The 22,315-nt window shown below is 43.6% G+C and overlaps 1 protein-coding gene across 3 annotated transcripts in view; it reads left to right on the forward strand.

Moving 5' to 3' along the window:
* bcas3 (BCAS3 microtubule associated cell migration factor) overlaps positions 1-19,978 on the forward strand; it is a 760,056-nt gene extending 740,078 nt beyond the window's left edge. For 2 of the 3 annotated variants that reach the window (XM_052035317.1, XM_052035318.1), the window contains one exon: positions 13,682-19,978. In XM_052035317.1, the coding sequence (XP_051891277.1) occupies positions 13,682-13,830 (149 nt within the window). In that variant the 3' untranslated portion in view covers positions 13,831-19,978. The remainder of the gene's footprint in view (positions 1-13,681) is intronic. The other variant, XR_007957928.1, reaches the window with a different exon arrangement.
* The last annotated feature ends 2,337 nt before the right edge of the window (positions 19,979-22,315 follow it).

A 22,315-nucleotide genomic window follows, 5' to 3' on the forward strand; every position in this document is an offset into this window, starting at 1 on the left:
CTTTCTGCGGAAGGGCTTAACGGGGAAAATTAAAGTTGCATTGTTACCTTGAGGAAGAAAGGTGGACTGACTGAAGCATTTAAAGTGCTTAAGTACTTCAGTAGTACAGAGAGAGAGTGAGGGTCTGGTGTCTGCCTCCAAGCCAAGGATGCATTACCTTAAAATTACATCTGGGCCATTCAGCAGTGAAACCATGTTGGAAATCTGGAATTCTCTCTCATAAAATGCTCTGGATACTTCAGGTCAATTGAAACTTTCAGGACCTATTAGAAGATTTTTGTTAAGTTATCTTATTAAGGGATATTGAACAAAAGGAGGAAAATGAAATTGGGTTACAAAGTAGACATGATCCAATTAAATGGCCGAACAAGCTCAGGACACTCCTGTTCCCATTAAAATGAATATACTGTCCACAATGCAGTTCTTAGTGGGGAATGGCCCATAGTTAACAGATTTCTGAACGATCCATTAACCCATGAACACTACCTCATTATCCTTTTTTTTGCACTTTTTTTTATTGTTGTAATTTATAGATTTTTATGTCTTTGCACCGTACTGCTGCCGCAAAACAACAAATTTCACATCATATGTCGGTGATAATAATTCTGATTCTGAACTGCCAATATGTCAGCACTAATTGCCAATCTCATTTAGGCCATAGGATGGCAAGTATATGATATAGAAAAAGATCACACAGAAATAATAGGAAGCTTCTAATAGAGCAGATTTGAGACAACTTTAAAAAAAGTAAATGAGCAAGACCAAAACAGCCTATTTTAACCAACGTGCTGATGTTTTACTCCTCATTAATAGTCCCACATAATCCTAATCTCCTGCTAGTTCCCCATCACCTTTAATGGCTTTGCTTTCAGCAGTTCCCTGTTAAAAGATCTGTTGATATCTACTTCAATGGCTGAGTGAAGTACCATGATTATGAATCATCATTTTTGATTCTGGTTGCTAAAAATTCTCACTCCCAAAATTCATGAGAGAAGTGATTGGTATCCAAACAACATTACAAGACCACAACGAGGCAAAAAAATCAGAGCAGGAATAGCCCACAAGGCTATTCCACGCTTCACTGCAATCATACTGATCTGCTCCAACCTCAACTTCTCTTCTGTACCAGTTCCACATAGCTCTCCACTTCCTGATCTTCAAAAATATTTGTCTACCTTCTCTTTAAATACCCCAATGATCAAGTTTCCACAACCCTTTGAGGGAGAGAATTCCAGAGATACATCACCCTGTGTGGCACAAAATCCTGAGACTGCTCAGTTTTAAGTGACCACCCTCCTGCAACTATGCCCCCCTTGTTCAAGACTCTCACACAAGGAGAAACGTCTCAACATCTACCCTTTCATGCCCCCTCAGGATCTGAAATGTTTCATTAAGGTCACGCTTCATTTTTCTAAACTCCTGGGAATACAGACCTAACATTATTTTAGCTGTTCATGATAGGACAACCCCATCATCCCAGGAATTAGCTGAGTAAATCTCTTCTGCACTGCCTCCAGTGACAGTGCATCCTTTCCTAAATGAGAGAACTAAAACAGTACATTATGATCTTGACATTGATCTTCATGCACAGGATCGCCTAAGATTGAATATAAATAATTGTATTTCTGTTGGGCTTCATTCTTAAACTGTGCAGCACTTGTGACATGACCACACTTTCTCCATGCACCGCTGGGACCTTACAATGTAAAGGTCAAGGATAAAATAATAGAGTCGTTGAACACCCCAATTTACAGAGCCAGAACCTCTCTCAGCTTCAGTCATGACCCTTTCCGTGGGCAGACCTAGTGATCTAACTTAGCCAGTTCTTCTCATGATATCAGTACCAAATGAACATTAAATTCAGTAATAATAATAAACAAAAGTTGTTAAATAATAATTCACGGTGGCAGGTTGATTATTTTAAAAAGGGGCCAGATGGTAAGACCCTTTGCAGTCCAGAATAGGTGAGCCCTTCCTGAGATAAAGTTAAATATGAGAACACAGAATCACAGGACAGTTACAACATGAAAGAAGGCCATTCAGCCTGTTGACTCTGTACCAGCTCAATATAAAAGCAATACAGCTCTCCCCATTCCTCCACCTTCTCCCTGAGACCAGAAAGCTCTTTCAGATACTTACTGAGCTCCCTACTGAATGCTACAATTGAATGTGACTTCACCACTACCATTCCAGGCACTAGCCATTTACTGTGTACAAGAACCTCATGACAGCTTTGGTTCTTCTGCCAATTATCTTTGTTCTATGTCCCCTCATTCTTGACCAGTCTGCCAATGTGAAGAGCCTCTCTCCCTCTCTATCTCTCTCTCTCTCTCTCTCTCTATCTATGTGTCCGTACCCTTCATAATTTTAAATATCTGATCACTTCACAACCTCCTCTGTTCCAAGGAGGACAGCCCCTCTTCTCCAGTTGATCCATAGAACTAAATTGCCTCATTCCTGGAATTATTTTAGTAAATCTCTTCTGCACCCTCTCGAAAGCCTCAAGTTCTTCCTAAAGTGTGGCTTACAGAACTAAATACAGAACTTAGTTGTGGCCAGACCAGTGTGTTATAAAGTTCATTTTAATTTCCTTGCTCTTATTCTCACTGTTCCATAAATTCCAGGATCACATGTATTTCTTCAGCCATTTTCTCAACCTGCCCTGTCATTTCCAATGAACTATGTACATATACTCCCAGACTTCTCTGCTCTTGTACCCCTTTTAGCATTGGTCCCACAAGTTTATGTTCCATCTCCTATTCCTTCCTGCAGGAATGGAACAGTTCAGATTTCTGAGCATGAAATTTCATCTGCCAACTTTCCTGCCCATTCCACCAGCCTGTCTACATTTCCTTGGTCTATTACTGTCCTACTCCGCAGTTCCCTTGGCTTCCAAGTTTTAGAATCATAGAGTCATGCAGCACAGAAACTGAGTCAGCACTGACTATCGGACACCCACTTATACCAATCCTGCACTAATCCCATTTTATTCTTATCGGATCCCATCAGTTCCCCCCATTGGTATTTGTGGGAACTTGCTATGTCCAAGTTACCTGCCAGATTTCTTTATGTTACAACAGGAACTGTATTTGAAAAGTAATTTGCTGGCTGCTAGTGTTTTCAGATGTCCCAAGATCATCAAAGGTGCTATAAACTGAAACTTCTTTCTGTTCAATTTCCACTTCTTGGTTCTCTTCTAATGAAGAGAAACATTCTTTCAGCAAATCTAAGCATTTTCTGTTAAGTAAAAGTCCATCGGATAAATAGGTTTGGAAATTTATACTACGGAACCAAATTGTGATCCTCTCATCGTGTGTGTGTGTGGAGCAGGGTTATGTAGTGACAGAGCCAGATATTTGGTCTGAAACTGAAGAGGCAAACTTTATTGGACTTGCTTGTAATAAATTCAAAGGCAATCTCTTGCCTTGGATGGGGGTTTCAGTATTTCTTGGCACACGAGTTCTCTTCACTGACAGCTCTAATTGTGGGAAGTTTGAGAGGCTAAAATCCAATTGTTGCTGTATGCTGATAGACGTCTGGGATTTCATTGGCAGTACTGCTGTCACATAATATTATAATTAGGTTTGTTGCATGTGAATGGAACAACATTGGAGGCAATTCAGGACATCCGTCTCTGGATTTAAGTGCATGTTTCGTCAAGGGAGCCCACAATATTTCCTAGGGTTTAACTGATGTCCCACCATAACATTAGTCAAGACCCTGGATAAGCAGCAACCATCCTGGCTGACCTTACTGCCCACCATAGCCAAGCTCATCAAAGCACAGCTGCCTGTATCTTGCACCAAATCGCATTCACCCCTCACCCTTTTCCTCACTGAGTTACCTTCACTTCTGGTCCAGAAATGCCTCAGCATTAAATAATTCTTCTTTATGTTCAAATCCTCCCTGGCCTCACTACTGCCTAACTCTGTAACCTCATCCATCCCTATAACCATCCAAAAACTGTGCACTCCTCCAATGTTGGCCTCCCATGTACCCCTACTTCCTTCCACAGCATTAGAGTGCCCGCCATTTAGAAAAGATACAGTGGGGACAGTGATTGGACAGAGGTCTGTTTAAAGCTGAGAGACTGGGAGTGGGTGTTTGCATTGTACAGCTGGGATAACAGGTCAACCACTGGGATGTGCTGGAAACATATGTTGTCATTGATAGCAGAGCAAATCTTAATCAATAATTGCTGCATAAGAGAATTAAAATCTTGGCATTAAAGAAGTGTGTGTGTGTGTACTGCCCACCTCACTGCTGAGATATTTCTCTGCTCTAGAAGCCACAGTTCTTTGAATCATAGAGAGATACAGAATGGAACCAGGCACTTCAGCCGCACCAACCATCAACCACCCATTTACTTTAACCCTACGTTAATACCATTTTCATGGCCCTGTCATTAACTGAATGAATCTCAACCCAAATTCTTTCCAGCAGGGAGTTCACCCAAAATCTCTCCTGGGAACAAGAAGATCTTTACTTTTCTAGACTATTGCACCTAAATAGAGGCATATCATCATACGTGTCAACAACAGTAGCCAGACCTTGTCATGTCTTGGCCCTGAGCTCTCAACCTCTCCACCCTCTGGTGCTTTACAGTAGACCTCAGGACAAAACTCTTTGACCAAGTTGTAGGTCACCTCCTTGGGCACATACTTTATCTTTGTCTGATAATGATCCAGTGAACCCTTTAAGAAACCATGGGATGCTTTACTACAGTGAAGGTGCTAAATGACTACAAGGTTTTCATTGCAATTGGCTGACAATATCTTTTAATATTCTTTTGCCACGGTGGAGTGTGGGAGTTCCACTGAGTTCCCACTGAAGGAGACATGGTCAATACATGAGGTGGCAGTGAAACGAGATGGATTGTAAAGAGTTTATCTGAAAACTAGAGACCATAAACCAGAGACACATCAATGAGCAGGGGGTCAGGCCACAGGGATTGAGTCAGTAGTTAATCATCATTGGCTCTTCATTAATGCAGAACTGTTGCCTTTACTTGTAGCTGGCCCTTAGTCGCCAGTTCCCCTCAGCCAGCTCCAGCCCCCGCACCTCTCGCAGCTATCAAAACAAAGCAGTGCTGGGGAGGGAAATAAAAAAAAATCACATTTTCCATTAAAGCAGATTATTTTTAACGTGAGAAAAGAATAACTGGAAGATGAAATAACTGCTAAATTATTTTCTGCAGCCCTTATGGGAAGTGTTAAGATGGCAGTAATTAAAGGTCATGACCCCCTGTAGCAACAGGCAACTTCAAAACCTTCCTTGCCGACAAGGCTTTCTGCCATTCTCATCCACCGCAGTTCACTGGACCTCAAAGCCATGCCCACAGAAATATGAGTTTGTGTCGATTTTACAGAGTTACAACTGTGCAAGATTAACCCACAAGTAGTTCTGCTGAGAGGGGGACTGTGGTCAGGAGAAATTATGTGGAGACTATTTTCCAGGAAGGTGTCATCTTGCAGGGCTGGTAGGGTTGGGAGAGGCTCAGTGAGTCACCATCTACATGCATTCCTGGCATGGATGTGTATGCAACAAGAGGCCGATATTACTGCTCTGTGTTTAAATGTTCATCCACTGTAAGCAGGCTGGGAGATGCAAGCACATAGCCAGCCATGTTGGTCAGCTGTCAGTGTGTTGGTCAGCAGGCCAGGTAGATTCCAAGCTCAATCCCTGCACTCTGTTGACTTAGCCATTGATCTTTGAGAGGTAGAGGGGACACATTTTCTTCAGAGGGAGGGACTTGCCCTGCAGTGCTCTTATAGTGCAATACCCTTGCAACTCTTGCTGCGTAGGTTCATGCTCAAAGACTAATTTCTTAGTTGTAGTCAGTTATACTGAATTAGGAGAGGAGAGAGTGCAATGGAGAGAAACACACTCAACACTGAACTGTAAAAATGGGAATAATGTTTTGAGCGAAAGAGAAAATTAAGAATGATTAATGAATAAATAAAGGATCCCAGAGAAGTATAAAACTATTGCAACAGGCCATTCATGAATGATTTAACTGAGGAAAGACCCTAAAATAAAGGATTGCATAGAGGTTAAACAGTGCAGACTAAAAGTAGTAGTGAGCAGTTAAAATTACTGCATGTGTATCTTCAGAATAAGAATTTATTAAAAATTAAACTTTGAGTACAATGCCTGTTAGAGGTGAGTGTAAAGATCATTATTACAAGGTGTGACTGAGCTATCATTCCATCACTTATCCTATTGCTCCCATCTCCGTGACTGTGATCCACGCCATGACTGCTTAAGGTGGTCACATATTGACTCAGCAGCGAGTACCCTCAAGAGGGTATTACCTCTGGTAGAAGGAAAGCTTTACAACGATCTATGAAGGGAGGGAAGATCAGAGAACTGAGATATCTGTCATGATTTCCAATTCCTTAAAATTAATTGGGCATGCTTGCTGCTGGGATCAGTTCTCCAGCCCAATTCTCCCACTGAGTGAGTCTCTGCTCTGCACCAAGTGTTTGGTACAGTTTATCTCATGACGTATTGTATAGTGTTTAAAGACTTGCTTTCACAACTTCGGAATGTCCCAATGTACTTTACAACATTGAAGTCACTTTGAAGATTATTCACAGTTTTAACACAATAGAATGAGATGATGATTGTCAGGAGACCAGGATAACCTTTCCTGCTCTTCCTCAGTACAGTGCCATGGGTTTATTGTCTTATCCAAAGGATGAGATCTCCAACAGTAGCGCACTCCCTCAGCACTGGAAGTATCTGCCTAGTGCTTGTGCACAGTGGGATTTGAATACACAGCAAACAAATAAATAGGAACACCATCTGTTCAAGTTGAAAGATATTTAGCTTTTCTACACTGCCCTCCTGGAAGTCATGCCTTATGCTGGGCTGTGATTCCCCAGGCACCAAACCCAAGCCACCTATCCTGATGAGTGAACCTATACAGTATCAGCAGGCTGGTTGGCCATAGGGATTGCAGTCAAGCCCAATTCAGTTTTGTCACTGGGCTGGGTGAGTAAACAAGTTCCCAGCAGAAAGCCTTCAGCAAAGGTCAGGGGACAGTTCAGCACCATGTCATGTATCCCAAAGTACTTTATCAATAAATTGATGCCAATGTTAATATTATAGATAAGCATTAAAAAAAACAATTATGTACATAATTCAGTGGCTTTAGAACAGAGAACGTTAAGGACGATTTAGTGCATATCCTCAGAATTACAATGGGTTTGGAAGGAGTAAATTGGGAGAGTGTTTCCATTGTCCTCTGGTTTGTAGTCAGTAACCAGAGGACACAAATTTAAAATAAACATCAAAGGAACTGAATAGTGAAGAGGAAAAATATTTTCACTCAGCAAGTTGTGATCAGGAATGTGCTGCTGAAAGGATGGTAGAGCCAGATTTAATAGTACCTTCAAAAGGAAATTGGATAAGTACCTGAACTATAAGAATTTGCAGGGCTGTGATGAAAGAGCAGAGGCAAGTGTGATTAGTTGGAAAGCAAATTGCTATATTCTAGCTGCAGAATCGTCAGTTTTCTTTTCTCCTCAGCCTGTGAATGTGTTCAGCACAGAACAACTACTAAATGCAGGATCTCCTGCTCTGTTTGGCTCAGCACTGTTGCAAGTTGTATCAGCTGAGGGCTGGTTCTATTTATCTGATGATGCCATGCAGTTTAAAAGTGACCTTAGGAGAATCAAATTTGCTCAAATCATTTTTTCTGCCATTTGGAATAAAGGTTTTGACTTACCACAAGTTGCGTAGGATAGATCTCCAACCAAACTCCCTCAATGTTCAGGCCTGAACACAGAACACAGAACAGTACAGCACAGGAACAGGCCCTTCGGCCCATAATGTTGTGCCAAACTAATTAAGCGAATGACACCTAATCCTTTCTGCCTGCACATGGTCCATATCCCTCCATTCTCTGCATATTTTCTGCATGTTCTCTGCATATTCATGTGCCTATCTAAGAGCCTCTTAAACACCTCTATCATATCTGCCTCCACCACCACCCCAGGCAGCACATTCCAGGTACCCACCACTCTCTGTGTAAAAAAACTTGCCCCACACATCTCCTTTGAACTTTCCCTCTCTCACCTTAAATGTATACCCTCTAGTATTAGACATTTCACCCAAGGTTTGCCCAAGATGGCAGCACACAGTGACAGCACTATAAACACTCCAGCCACCCTTTGTAAAGTCTCAAGTGAGATTGTTAATTTTCTGCCTAGTTATTATAATGTGCTTGTAATAAGACACTCCTCTAACCTCATGTATTTAGGATTCTCACAAGACCACATTTCATCAGCCTTTGCCAGCTTTTCAGAGGTGCTATGGATAACGTTACAGCCAATGGCCCCACCCAATCCGCAGTGGTAAATAGATTCTATCTCATTGTGTTGTCAGCCAAGTGCGAGACACTCACCCTCCCTCCCACACCCAGGAGACCATGTGAACAAAAGACTGCTGGAGGAGGGAAATTTAAGAGATTTCCTAAACCACAGATTGCAAATTCAGAGGCTGGATGCAATGGGAAACAGCTCTGAGTTTGACTGTAGCTTTGGATTGGATGCTGTGCATTGAATGCCCAGACAGGAGATGTCTAACTAGAGACAGCTGCTTCCAGTGCCAGATGAAGACGAAACATCAGACAGGATAAGTCATGTAATAGTGTGGGATAGTTCACTGTTGTCAACACAGAATCAAATTAACTTCCTGAATTCAGCACAAAGATTGAGAGGAGGGGGTGGTCACTGAACGATGGAGTGAACTTATGTTCAAAGATCTGGAGGTCTACAAACCAGACAAAAGAAGGTTCCTTCTCTAATATTTTCCCACACTGTTCCTCCTTCCTCTCCCCGAAGTTGGCGCTGAGTGTACCATTGCACCACACCAGCCATGCTCATGTCCTTTCTGGGTGACCTTGCATTATGATGCTGTTTTAGCATCTAGCTTTCATTCTATCCCAGTAATATGCCACTTGAAATGTGGGGAAGCAACTTCATTCAAGGCTTTCAAAGGAAAATAAATATATGCTTGAAAAGGAACAAATTCACTGAGCAACAGGGACAGAACAGAAAAGCTGGGCCTATTGGATAGTTCTTTCCAAGAACTAACACAATGTGTTGAATGGTCTCCTGTTGTGCCATTTCATTCTGTGTGTCACAGTCCCTGCCTGTAAAGAGCAGCCCACCTTCTTCACTCAAACTACTAATGTGCAGTCACCTTGTATCATCTCTGGATGGAGCTGTCAGTTTGGTATAATGCTATAAGCAGTATTAAGCTACAAATCTGTCTTGACACGATTTAAGTTGTGACTGCTCCTGTGGGTAACCTTAAAGTTGGTGGATAGAAACTTCTGGGCCACAGCTCTTGTAACACTTGACCAGAATTTGTCCAACACTCTTGTATCTGACCTCAGAATGAGAAGGCTTTGGGTCCAGCTGGGCAGTGGATAATTTGATCCCTCAGAGAAAAGGAACAACTGGATGCTGACTTCTGAAGGACATCAAATGACGTTTTTACTAGCGGGGGAAATGGACCCAGCCCTCCCTCTCCCTCCATCCAACTCTCTGCAACCCAAATCCCGATGGGAGTCACAGTCATGGAGCTAGTAGGGCTGCTGCCTCACAACAAAAGAGACCCGGATTCAATCCTCACTTCGGGTACTCCCTGTGTGGAGTTTGCACATTCTCCCTGTGACTGTGGGGGTTTTCCCCGAGTGCTGCTGTTTCCAATCACAGCCCAAAGAAGTGTGGTTTGGTAGGTTAGTTAGTCATTGTAAATTGCTCCTAGTGTGTAGATGAGGGGTAGAATCTGGAGAGGAGGGGAGAATATAGGGATTAATGGAGACAGTGTAAATGGGTGATTGATGCTCAGCGCTGACTCGCTGGGGTGAAGGGCCTATTTCCCACTCTAAACTGTGCCTCCACCATCAGGCTCTGGGCTGTCTGCTCTGGGCTGGGTGGAATGTGCCAGCAAAGGTCTCTGACATAAGAGGACTGCATAAGACTGATGCTGGAGATCATAAGGTGTAAAAACTTCAGTGGCATTTCTGAAAACTCTCACCCCGCATTCAGAGATCAGAAATATGTTTATTATTTGCTTATACTTAAGAGAGATGATTTTTCATTCCTGAGCTATCTGTCAGAGCATCACCCATTAGAATCCATGTCAATTATGTTCGTAAGTCAGAAAATACACAAAAATCACTCGATATGGGAACTGCACCTCCACAGCATTTAAATTAATGGCATCAAAAGCTCATAAGACCAATAAGAAAAAAAACAATTTCTAGGAGTGGAGAGAAAAAGAAACTCGTTCCACCTTTCGTAGGAACAAACATCTGTATGAACATTGGACTTTTGAAATTTAATAATATTATTGGAGTTCGTTGGTATGTATGGATGTCCGTAGTTCAGGTGTTCGTAACCTGGGGACTGCCTTGACACAGAGTTTGCAATCATTCTGCCCATTAGGTCTGTGCTTGTGTTAATTTGTCACAAGTCTCATTGCACCACTCGCTCATCTCTTCATCTCCTCCAATCAGCATATCCACTATTCCTCTCACTCCTCTGCTTCCCTCAGCTACTCCTTGTGGAGGTGAGTTCACTACTCTCACTGACCTGAATAAAGAAGGTTTTTTTCCGTAAAATCTTATTAGATTTATTCATGACTGTCAGAGAATTCTCTAGATTCCAGCCCCAACCAGTGGGTGCTGCATCTCACTGCAGCAGAGAGTCTGAAAATGTCTCCTTTCCTGCCCAGATAAGAGGCTCTGGGGTAATCTGAAGAGCAAAAAATTGAAGTTAGTATTAAAAGAATATAAAACAAGCCTGGAAGCAGGGTTTGCTGGATAGCCTGTGCTATTCTCTATCAGATCCTGTGATCTCACCAAATGCTGAGTTATTGTCCTGAAGCCAATGCTTGTTGGTGTGTGTGCCTTCAGTAGTGGTAGGACCAAGGCTGCTGTTTAGCTGGCCTGAGTCCTTCAAATCCTTTGAAACTCTCCATGACCTATACCTGCCATTCATCAGTCAGTTCCCAGTCTCTTTTCAGAATCAGAATCAGATTTATTATCACTGTCTTACACAATGTGAACTTTGTTGTCTTGTGGCAGCAGTACAGTGCAAAGACATAAGATTACTAATAATTACAAAAACAAATACGTAGTGCAAAAAAAAAGCAATAACGAGGTAGTGTTCTTGGGTTCATGGACCATTCAGAAATCTGATGGTGAGGGGAAAAGCTGTTTCTGAATCGCTGAGTGTGGGTCTTCAGGCTCCTATCTCCTGTAACTTGTGCCATAGGTTAACTTCAGAGGATGCATTTCCAGAGAGGAAAGTTTAGGCCAAGCCCTGTACAGCTCCTGGTGGGTGGCAGAACAGTACTAATGGGGTAGATAAACACAGTGCCTGCCCCTCCCTTTTCTCCAGCCTGGCAAACAATGCCTGAGTTTGCAGGAACATAAACACTCAGTTCAGTAATCAAAAGCAAACTTCAAGCATACGTTTGCAGATGTTGACTATTACTGAAAGCTTTTTGGCCAAGGCAGCGAGCCAGTGAGCGGGGAGTAAGGCGTGGCTTAGTGGCATTTTCACTCAGTGTTCTTTAACAGAGTGATTATTCCAGCTTTGAGCAAACGTTGCTTCCAGAACACGATGACTCAGTGGGTAACCGCACAGTCCGGTGGGCAACCGAACCACAGGGCCTGCTTCAATCTCTGGGCCGTGCTGAGGTTGCTGATTCCGCACTGGTGACGCACCCTGGTTAGTTGCCATAAGTCAGGGAGACAGGCGTGAGGAGTCGGACAGGAGTTCTTGCTGCTGAACAAGACGATATCCAAGGCCCTTACTGCACTCCCATGTGAATGCAAAATATCCTGTGAGAGTTGTTTTCAAAGAAGACTGGGACAGCTCTTATCAGTGTTCTGCCCAACATTTATCTCTCAACATCACAAGAAAATCAGATTTGTTGCTGTCTGTGGGAGTCTGAGGTTTACAAATAGGATACTGGTTTCCTATATTAAAACAGTGACTACACTTCACTGCTTGTGCATTGCTTTGGGGGTCTGTGGTAACAAAATGATTGTAAGATCATTCTTTCTTCCCAACAAAAAAACAAGAAATGCTGGAAAAACTCAGCAGGTCAGGCAGCATCTGTGGAAGGAGAAATATTTAATGTTTCAGGTCCTGAACCCTTCATCAGAACTGAGAAACTCTTCACTTTTTCAGTTCTTATCAAGGGTGCCAGACTTGAAATGTTTTCTCTTCACAAATGCCACCTGACCTGCTCAGTTTTTTCAGGACTTTTTAATTTTTGTTTCAGATTTCCTGCATATGCAGTTTTTTTTTAACTTTTATTCTACCTTCCTGATCGTTACCCAGTGAGGTTCACTGGAAAATCAGTGGGATAAATATCAGGCATGGCCAAGAATGATGTTAGCTTTGATATCATTCACCATCAGGACAACTGCGATAAGTCTCGGATTGGAATTGGAAATGGAATTGGTTTATTATTGTCACATGTACCGAGGTACAGTGAAAAGCTTGTCTTGCATACCGTTCATACAGATCAATTCATTACACAGTGCATCAAGGTAGTACAGGGTAAAACAATAGCAGAATGCAGAATAAAGTGTAACAGCTGCAGAGAAAGTGCAGTGCAGGCAGACAATAATGTGCAAGGTCATAACGAGGTAGATTGTGAGGTCAAGAGTCCATTTTAACATACTAGAGGACCATTCAATAGTCTTATGAGGAGAACAGAGTGAGGTGTGAATCAAGTGACACAATAGTATTTAAATGCCTTCTCATAAATTCCCCATTATCTCCAGATTCCAATGGCTAGGGACCCTAGGGTTGTCATTTATAATTTATCCAAACAGGATAAGGATAAGTATCAAAAAACTACAAATGTCTGAAGTCTGCAATAAAAGCAGAAAATGCTGGAAACACTCAGCAGGTCTGACAGTATCCATGGAACGAGAAACAGAGTAATTACTTCAGCTTCAAGACTCCTCAGAACTGATGAGGGGCTTCAACCTGAAACGTTAACTCCTGTTTCTCTTTCCTCTGATGCTGTCTGACCTGCTGCGTGTTTCCAGCATTTTCTGCTTTTATTGCAGAATAAATATGAGCCCTGAGCAATCTTCCAGCTCCATGGACTTCATTCAGAACCAATTCAGATTTCCTGGTCGGTTACTCACTTGTTGCTTGTGGGAACTCATTGTGTGCCATTTGCCTTCTGCTTTTCTCAATTTACTACAGTCACTGTAGATTAAAACATGCTTCATTGGTTCTGAAGCTGTGGTACATTCCAAGATTGTGAAGGACATTGTGGAGGATAGCATGTTCTTCCTTTTCTCCTAGTCCTGGCTCATTGAAGCAATGGGTCATTGGGACTACATGGTTCATTCATAACTTTGCTTCTCTGCCTTCAGAGATAGGAAGTTAATATTAGACCACAAGAAATAGAAGCAAGAGTAGTCCATTTGGTGCCTGGTATCTGCTCCATTCTTCAACTGGATCATGCCTTATCATTTACCTCAGTACTAATTTCCTGCACTAACCCCGTATTCCTTGATTCACTTAATATCTAAGTTAACAAAGAAGGGTGAAGTGTCAAGAGATATTGTGATTTCCCACTGATCCCCTGCACCACGTCGGCTGAAAGGCTTCTCTCATTTCTCTTGCAGAGCTTCAACGAGAGGGGAGCATCGAGACTCTTAGCAACAGCTCAGGCTCCACCAGCGGAAGCATCCCACGCAATTTTGAGGGTTACCGTTCACCACTGCCCACCAACGAGAACCAGCCACTCAGCCTCTTCCCAACAAGTTTCAACTAAGCCCCTTAGCTATTCCTCTCCCTTAGCCCTCTCACACAGCCTCCTCTTCTTCTCCCCCTCTTCGTCTTCCTCACCCCAGCCCCCCTTCCTCTCCTACTCCCCTAAACCCCACTATTTATCCCTCCCCATATCCCTTCCTCCTCAACCTACCCTTTCCCACTCTTCCTCCTCCTCCTCCCTCCACCCCTTCCGCCAGTGATTTCCTGTGCACTATCAATTAGAGCCAATGCTGACCAGGTCAACAAAATGGAACATTGGATATTATCTCATTTTCTCCAGTAATTGCTGCAGAGAGACGCTGTCATCCAAATGGTGGATGCAATCACAGCTTTAACTCTTAGTTCATGGTTTGTACCATACAGTGAAGTGTTTGCTTTCTGGACCTCTAGGTCTTACTGAATTCTCAGCTACAGATACTAACAAAGGGATGAGCTAAGCTCCTAAATCAGGGACGTACAATCTTTATTTTGTTTTATTTCAGTTATTTCATACTTGCAACAATTTATTTCTGGGGTTAGAATAGTCACTGTTGCCTGACTAGGAATGTTAAATTGATACCATTTAGGTTTTATTGAGAACCTGTTATCATCTAAAGATTTTCCACTCTTACGTGGATTCCTATAACTGGTTTTCTGACATTAAAAAGTACAGGGATCATTTGCCCACGGACTCCATTTACATCCATAACATGTTGTTCAAGTTCAAGTTATTCTTTACTGTCATTCACCCACATGCTGTAAAACACATGGAGGAACGAAATGTCGTTTCCCCCAGACTCACACAACAGAGGACATACATAGAACAGAGAACATACAATAAATGCAGACAGAAAAATTGTGCAAGCACAAATAGTTCAAAAAATGGTATATACAGGATACAAAATTAGTGCAGGGTTACTGCAAATCCGAGTTGGACGAAGAGTGCTACTGACCTTCTTGGAATGGGGTTGGAAGAAATGATTGGGAAACTTCAAGGCCAAAGCATTCACTGATGTAACAAGAAGAATCACAGGGGTAAATTGATTACAGTCAGCTCAGTGTTCAGTTCCCAGACTCTGAGGTCCCTGTGCTCCAACTGTTCCAGTGATGTGGTCAGGACACACTGGATCAATAGAGATACTTCATATATCACTAGTCAAACATTTAAAAAATAAAAATGTGCAAGGAATTCTAGTGGTAGAGATTACTGAAAGAAAAACGTGCCGGCAGTAAGGTTCCCAAAAATTCTTTTATTTACTGTAAATTACTAGTGGAAAAATGTTACATCCAACTATGTCATTTTTCCCTCAGTTTAGTCACTCTTCTTTTGAAGTACTGACTGCCCATGAGATGCGAGTCTTAGGCATGCAAGCACCCCTGTATTGGGTAGGTGCTCTAGACAGGCTGACGGCTCATCCCTGGAATTGACCTGGCCTTCTCTGCGTCAGAGGTCTCTGGAGAACTGACCTGGCCGTCTCTGGGACAGGGGTCTCTGGGGAACTGACCTGGCCATCTCTGGGACAGGGGTTTCTGGGAACTGACCTGGCCGTCTCTGGGACAGGGGGCTCTGGGGAACTGACCTCCCCGTCTCTGGGACAGGGGTCTCGGGGGAACTGACCTGGCCGTCTCTGGGACAGAGGTCTCAGGGGAACTGACCTGGCCGTCTCTGGGACAGGGGTCTCAGGGGAACTGACCTGCCTCTCTTTGGGACAAGGCCACCGATGTGGTCTGCTACCAGCCATATTGCCAAGCTATGGAAGATACCACTTGCTAAATGGATTTGGCTTTAAAATTAGGAAAATTGTATTTTTCTTTTAAACTGCACTATTGCCTGACAGAGACAGGCACTTTTAAAGAGCCCTTGAATTCCTTGGTAGGAACACACACTGTTTTTCGTGTTCAACCAAAGCTTCCCAACAAAATGTAGGCAGTCCTAGAGCAGCTGCTGCCAACACTCGTCGGCATTGACCCCGTACACTCCCATGTGATGGGATTTTGCTGTGCCACAGATTGCAGGTTGAGTGAGTGTGGTACTAGACCAGAGCCAATGTGCGTCACTCACTGGAATACTGTCTCACCCAAAGCTGCCAATGTAATCTGCAACCATTGGTTACCTCACTCGGACTGAGGTCTCCCTTAGAGACAGGCTGAACAGCCACAACACACAGACCACAAACAGCATCACAAAGATTTGCTGCATGAATCATCGTGAAACATGTCAGTCCTGTGACAGCAGTTCTGAGGCTCACAGAAGAGGACAAGTCCAGTGCAAATTAGTTTCATTTAAACAAAAGTTTTTTTTCTCTAAAGAACAGTTTTTTTTGTGGAATCACAGCCAATTACGACATTACAGGAGGTCATTTTTCCCATTGCGTACACACCCAGCCATTCAGAATGACCCCACTTCCCACCTCTCGGCCCTTAACCTTGTAGGTAGGTTTACCGGAGACACCAGAGACTGCAGTTCCTGGAATCTGGAGCAACAAACAATCCACTGGAGGAACTCAGCGGGTCGAGCAGCATCTGTGGGGGAAGGGAATAGTGTCCATTTAGTTACTTTATAGATGCGTTGAGGTTTTATACCTGGTTTCATTTGGTCAGGTCACTAACTTTATCGTCAATTGCAAGCAGGATAGGATCCACCCTGTGGTCAGGACCCATGGAGACCCAGCTACACTGAGAGGCAGGACCCTTGGACCCCCAGAACCCCACCCAGCCTGGGGGAGTAGGGCCCTCAATCACCAACACCTCCCTGGGTAATGGGGCCCATGGACACCATTCACTCTGGGGTATGAGACCTATGGACACCATTCACTCTGGGGTATGAGACCTATGGACACCACCCACCCTGGGGGATGAGAGCCATGGACACTCACCCACCCTAGACGCTAGAGCCTATAGTCACCCACCCACCCTGGGAGATGGGACCTATTGGCACCCACCCACCCTAGAGGCTGGGGCCCATGGACACCACCCACCCTGGGGGATGGAACCTATGGACACCCACCCACCTTAGGGGCTGGGGCCCATGGACACCCACCCATCCTGGGGGATGGGACCCAAGGGCACCCACCCACCCTGGGGCATGGGACCTATGGGTACTCACCCTAGGGGCTGGGGCACACCTTCACTGAGGGAGGGGATCCATAGCCAGTTATTTGGACCCACAGACACACACCCACTCTGGGGGATGAGACCCAAGGACACTCGCCCACCCTGGGGTATTGGATCCAAAGACCGACCCATTCTGAGGAATGGGACCCACAGACTCCACCCACCCTGGGATATGGGACTCATGGACACCCACCCATTCTGGGGGACAGTGTCTATGGACACCAAGGTACTTTAACTTCAGTGGGGTTTGACTCCTATAAGTGCTGACAGCATCAGGCTCACTGTACCCTGGTGCTTCCTGGAAATATGGTGGGAACCATCACTAACGACCGAGCCTCATGGGTCCTATCACTGGGTTACAACCCTCACTGGCACACTCTCTGAGCACCACAGTAGGCTGTGGGTTCCACTGGCACTACTTCTGACTTGACTTTGATTTCCATTGGCTCTACCAATGGGGAATGAACTCCATGGACACCAACTGATAATTGGGATACATTCTCGTGTTTTGCCCAAATGATCAAATGATCATTTTCGATTTGTGACTGCAGCCACTGTGTGCCTGCTGCGTATTTGATCATTGAGAGCTGAATCCAAGCAACGATTCACTCCATACATTCCAAAAAAGTCATTGTAATCAGGAATAGGTACCTTAATTGACTCCCCCTTCTCCACCATAGCACCGCACCACCCCTGTCGTAACCCATCCCCCTCTCCTCACTCTGAGGCCAGTTGTAGTCCTCTGCAGATGAGATCACTCAGCACTGAACCTGGGACTTCCTGGTCTGATTGTCAGAGCTCCATATCCCCTCAGCCATTTACACTTTTTTTTGTTCTAGTAGTTAAAATAACTTTATTTTTAATCACAACAATTGTAATATGGAAGTGAATTAATAATTATTTAAAATATATTTCAGCCAGTATAGAAATGACCCTGTGAATCCAAATTAGAGCTGCAAAATCCTTTGTGTAAATCAAGCTCACTGATTTATTCCTGCAGCAGAAACCTAATGACCATTGCCCTGAGTCATGCTATGGTGGAGATGTTTGGTTAAATGCCTATGTTTTATCTAAGGATTTAGTCTGTGAGATTGTTATCAGCCATTTTATAGTCTTGTGCCTATGGGAACTTCCTGCTGCTTGAGCGTTGACATATTGAAGGGTTACATTGGGAGTTTTCGAAATCACAAAGGCTGCTTGGACAGCCTTGGAGATGTTTGTGGTGGGCCTAGTGCTGTGATCACAGTATGGATTATGTCTGTCTATGTGGCTGGACAGTGGTAAGAGGGTCAGGCTGCTTTCACATTGCTGAAATGAACCAGATGAAGGTCCAAGGGGCCCAATCTCCAGATTCAGAGGGCTCAGAGTGAAGCCCTTCTCTCTCCTACTCCTTCCAGTAATATCACCAGGGCACCTGGGAAAAGGAAATGTTCATAAATATCATCGAGAAACTGGAAAAGTAAAGAATAGGAGGGGATACAAGGGAGGGGACTATCAGGGAGGAATATAGAGTGAGGGATTAGCAGAAGGAAAAGTATATATCGAAAGGGAATAATGTGCAGAAAACTCTGGTGGGAAGAAGAATGCAGAGGAGTTGAAATAATAAGGAAAACTGGAGGAGCATGCACGAGCAATACCCAGGAATACTGGAGGCACCACAGCAGAGAGACCGAGGTGACCATTTGTTTCTGTATTGTGGGTTGGAATCAAGCCCTGCCCTGTGGGCAGTACACACGTACATTCACATACACACACATCTCACACATGGACATGTACACACGCACACAGACACACACACAACTACATACATAGACCACACATGCACACACAGTACACACACATGTACATACATACATCACACACACAGGCACACAGACAAACAATGGCTGATGGGCGGAAGCAGTGTGAAGGGAAACAGGCAGGAGAGCTCGGACCTGATCTGATATCTGTGGTGAGAGTCAGTTGCTTACTTGCATGATTTGAACAGTGATAAATTTTTTTAAATGCTTCACTTAGATTCATCTCATCAACCAATTATTTATTTTGTTTCCTGTTTTTTATATAAAACTATTACCTTCCACACCTTTAGATCCACTCAAGTTAAAAGGTTGTGATTCATTCCCACCCCAGAGACAAAACTTAAACTGATGCTTGTGCAGTGCTGAGGGTGAGTCTTTCAGATGAGTTGCTAAAGCCAAGGCTTTGTCTGGCTTGGGGAAGACGTAAACAATCTTGTTGCACCAGTTAGAAGTGCTGGGAGTTCTCGCTGATGTCCCGGACAATATGTATCCCTCCACAACATCATTAAACTAAAACATTACCTGGTTCATTGTCAGATTGTTATTTGTGGGATCTTGTCATGTCAAATTGGCTGCTGCATTTCCTAGACGACAATAATGGCCATGCTTCAAGAATATTTCACTGGTTGTGAAGGATATAGTAATGTCATCAGGTTCTGAAAGACATTGCATGAAAATTCAAGACAGTCTGTCTTTCCTTTGGACCAATTGCTGGCAGATGCCAAGCACAAATTATCCAATTTTTTTTCTGTTGTTGACTCCATTAAGTTTTTTCCATCTACTCACCACTTCCTCCCCTCCCTCCTGCCCTTGAAATCAGGAACTCACCACATACAGAATCACAACCATGAACTGGCGCCACCACAGATTCTCCACCCATCATTCTTTGATCCAGATTAGATCCTAATCAGGGCCTGTGGTGTAAATACAGTAAAACATCAGGTCCTGCAGTGAATTGTATTTGTCACTTTTTATCAGACGCACTGTGCCTCCAGCCTTCACACATACGATCAAAGGCAGACATGCAGGCAGTAAAGGGATTGAACTCTTCCTCATCCCTGTCATTATCAAGTTGCCAATGGAGTGTCTGTCTTCCGCCCTGCAGTTGGTAAATTGCCACCTCACTGTCTGCTCCATGCTGGCTGTAGATTTGCTTCTATACAATGCACGGTGACTGACTTCCTGTATTTTGTAATGATACTGGGTACTGTTTTTGCTGCTAATTTAATTGCTAACTCCTAATTTCAACCAGTCCAATTAATAAAAATAGATTGTAAATCTAACGCGTGAAAATGTCTTGAGTGCTTTAAACAGGTGAACTTCCCACAGCTCTTAGCAAAGCTGGGTTTCAGACTTCATTTGCCTCTGCCTGGCTTTCTTTATTAATCTGACTGCTTCTTGCATAGAGAACATAGAACAGTACAGCACAGGTACAGGCCCTTCACCCCACAGTGTGTGTGCTGACCATGACACCAATTTAAACTGCACATCTGCTTGCACATGTTCTGCATCCCTCAGTAATCTGTCTAAATGCCTCTGAAGCATTGCTATTGGATCTGCTTCCACCACCTCCCTTGGCAGCACGTTCCAGGCAACTACCACTCTCTGTAAAAAACTTGCCACATAAATCTCCTTCTAATTTACCCCCTCTCACCTTAAAGCTATGCCCTCTAGTATTTGACATTTCCATCCTGGGAAAAAGTCTCTGACTGTCTACCCTGTCTGTGCCTCTAATAATTTTATATACTCCCATCAGATTGCCTCTCAGCATCCAACACTCCAGAGAAACCAATCCAAGTTGGCCCAACCTCTCCTTATAGCTAATACTCTCTGATCCAGACAACATCCTGGTGAACCTCTTCTGCACCCTCTCCAAAGCCTCCGCATCCTTCCTGTAATGCAGTGACCAGAACTGCACACGATACTCAAAATGTGGCCTGACCAAAGTTTTATACAGCTGCAACATGATGTCTTGACTTTTCTACCCACTGACTGATGAAGGTAAGAATGCTGTATGCCTTCCTTACCACCCTATCTACTTGTGTTGCCACTTTCAGTGGACTTGCACCCCAGATCCCTCTGTACATCTGTGCTCCTTACAGTCCTGCCATTTACTGTATACCTTCCTCTTACACTTGACCTCCGTCTGCTACTTCTTTCCCACATTTCCAACTGGTCTGTATCCTGCTGAATCCTTTGACAACCTCCCTCACTATCCACAACTCTGCAATTTTTTTGTTGTCTGCAAACTTACTAATCAACCCGCCTACATTTTCATCTAAATCATTGATATATTTTACAAACAACAGAGGCCCCAGCACTGATCCCTGTGGATACCACTGGTCACAGACCTCCAGTCAGAATAACACCCCTCCACCACTATCCTCTGCTATGGCCAAGCCAGTTTTGAATCCAATCTACCAAGTCACCATGGATCCCATATGCCTTAATCTTCTGGATCGACATACCATGAGGGTCTTTGTTGAATGCTTTACCGAAGTCCATGTGTACTACCCTACCCTCATCAATCATCAGCCTCAAAAATCTCAGTCAAGTTTATAAAACATGACCTCCCCTGCACAAGGCCATGCTGACTGTCCCTATCAAGTCTATGCTTTTCCAGGTGCAGGTAGATCGTATCCGTAAGAATCTTCTCCAATAATTTCCCTACCACTGATGCCAGGGTCACCCGCCTATAATTTCCTGGTTTGTCTCTACTGCCCTTTGTAAACAGGAACAACACTGGCTATTCTCCAGTCCTCTGGGACCTCGCCTGTGGCTAAAGAGGATACAAGATCTTTGTCAAGGCCCCAGTTCTAATTCTGTTATATCATTGAATCCTCTCTCTCTCTTTCTCTCTCTCTCTCTCTCTCTCTCCCCCTTATCCTCCTCCTGTCAATATTTCCTTTCTGTTTTTAATATTTTCCTTTGCAGTTACATTTTTTTTCTTTCAGCCAATCTCCCCGTTGTTCTGCTCTTTCCTGTCTGAGCTATTTGTTTTTACTGTTTATTCCTCCTCTCTCTCATTCTTTCTATCACATACTCTCTGTGCTTTCTGTCTCTTTTTCCTTTTTGACTGGTTTCTTTGCCGCCAGTCAGGTTGTCTTTCTTTATGTCTGAATGCTTTGTCTTCCTCTTGATTTCCTTCATTTCCATCAGTTCACGCGGCTAGAATAAATCCCCCTTGTTGTGTACACCTAGTGTGTCCACACTTGTTTAGACCTACCCAAACAGAGCTGTGGAACTGTTGTACAAGCTGGTGACCTAAACCAAGGTTATCGGCTCTGGAGCTTTCAGCGCATGCCAACAACACTGCCTCTGCTCTCCTGCCATTGGTCAGAAGACACTTCCATCCTTGTAGCTCGGAACCTATCAGCAAGCGAATGTACGTTTTAACCTAATTGGATGATTCTTGTTTGTCACTGAAACTGCCTTCCTATCCTTGTCCTAATATTTCTATAATTAATAGACAAAAGTGTTCAAGACAAATTAAATAACTGCACCATTATGTTTAGTACCCCAATGATTTTTGATGGATTGTTCGCTGTATGTTCTGGAGATTAATCAGCAATTCCCAGACACCCCAGGGAAATC

Source organism: Pristis pectinata, chromosome 21, assembly GCF_009764475.1.
Source record: "Pristis pectinata isolate sPriPec2 chromosome 21, sPriPec2.1.pri, whole genome shotgun sequence".
Taxonomy (NCBI): Eukaryota; Metazoa; Chordata; class Chondrichthyes; order Rhinopristiformes; family Pristidae; genus Pristis; species Pristis pectinata.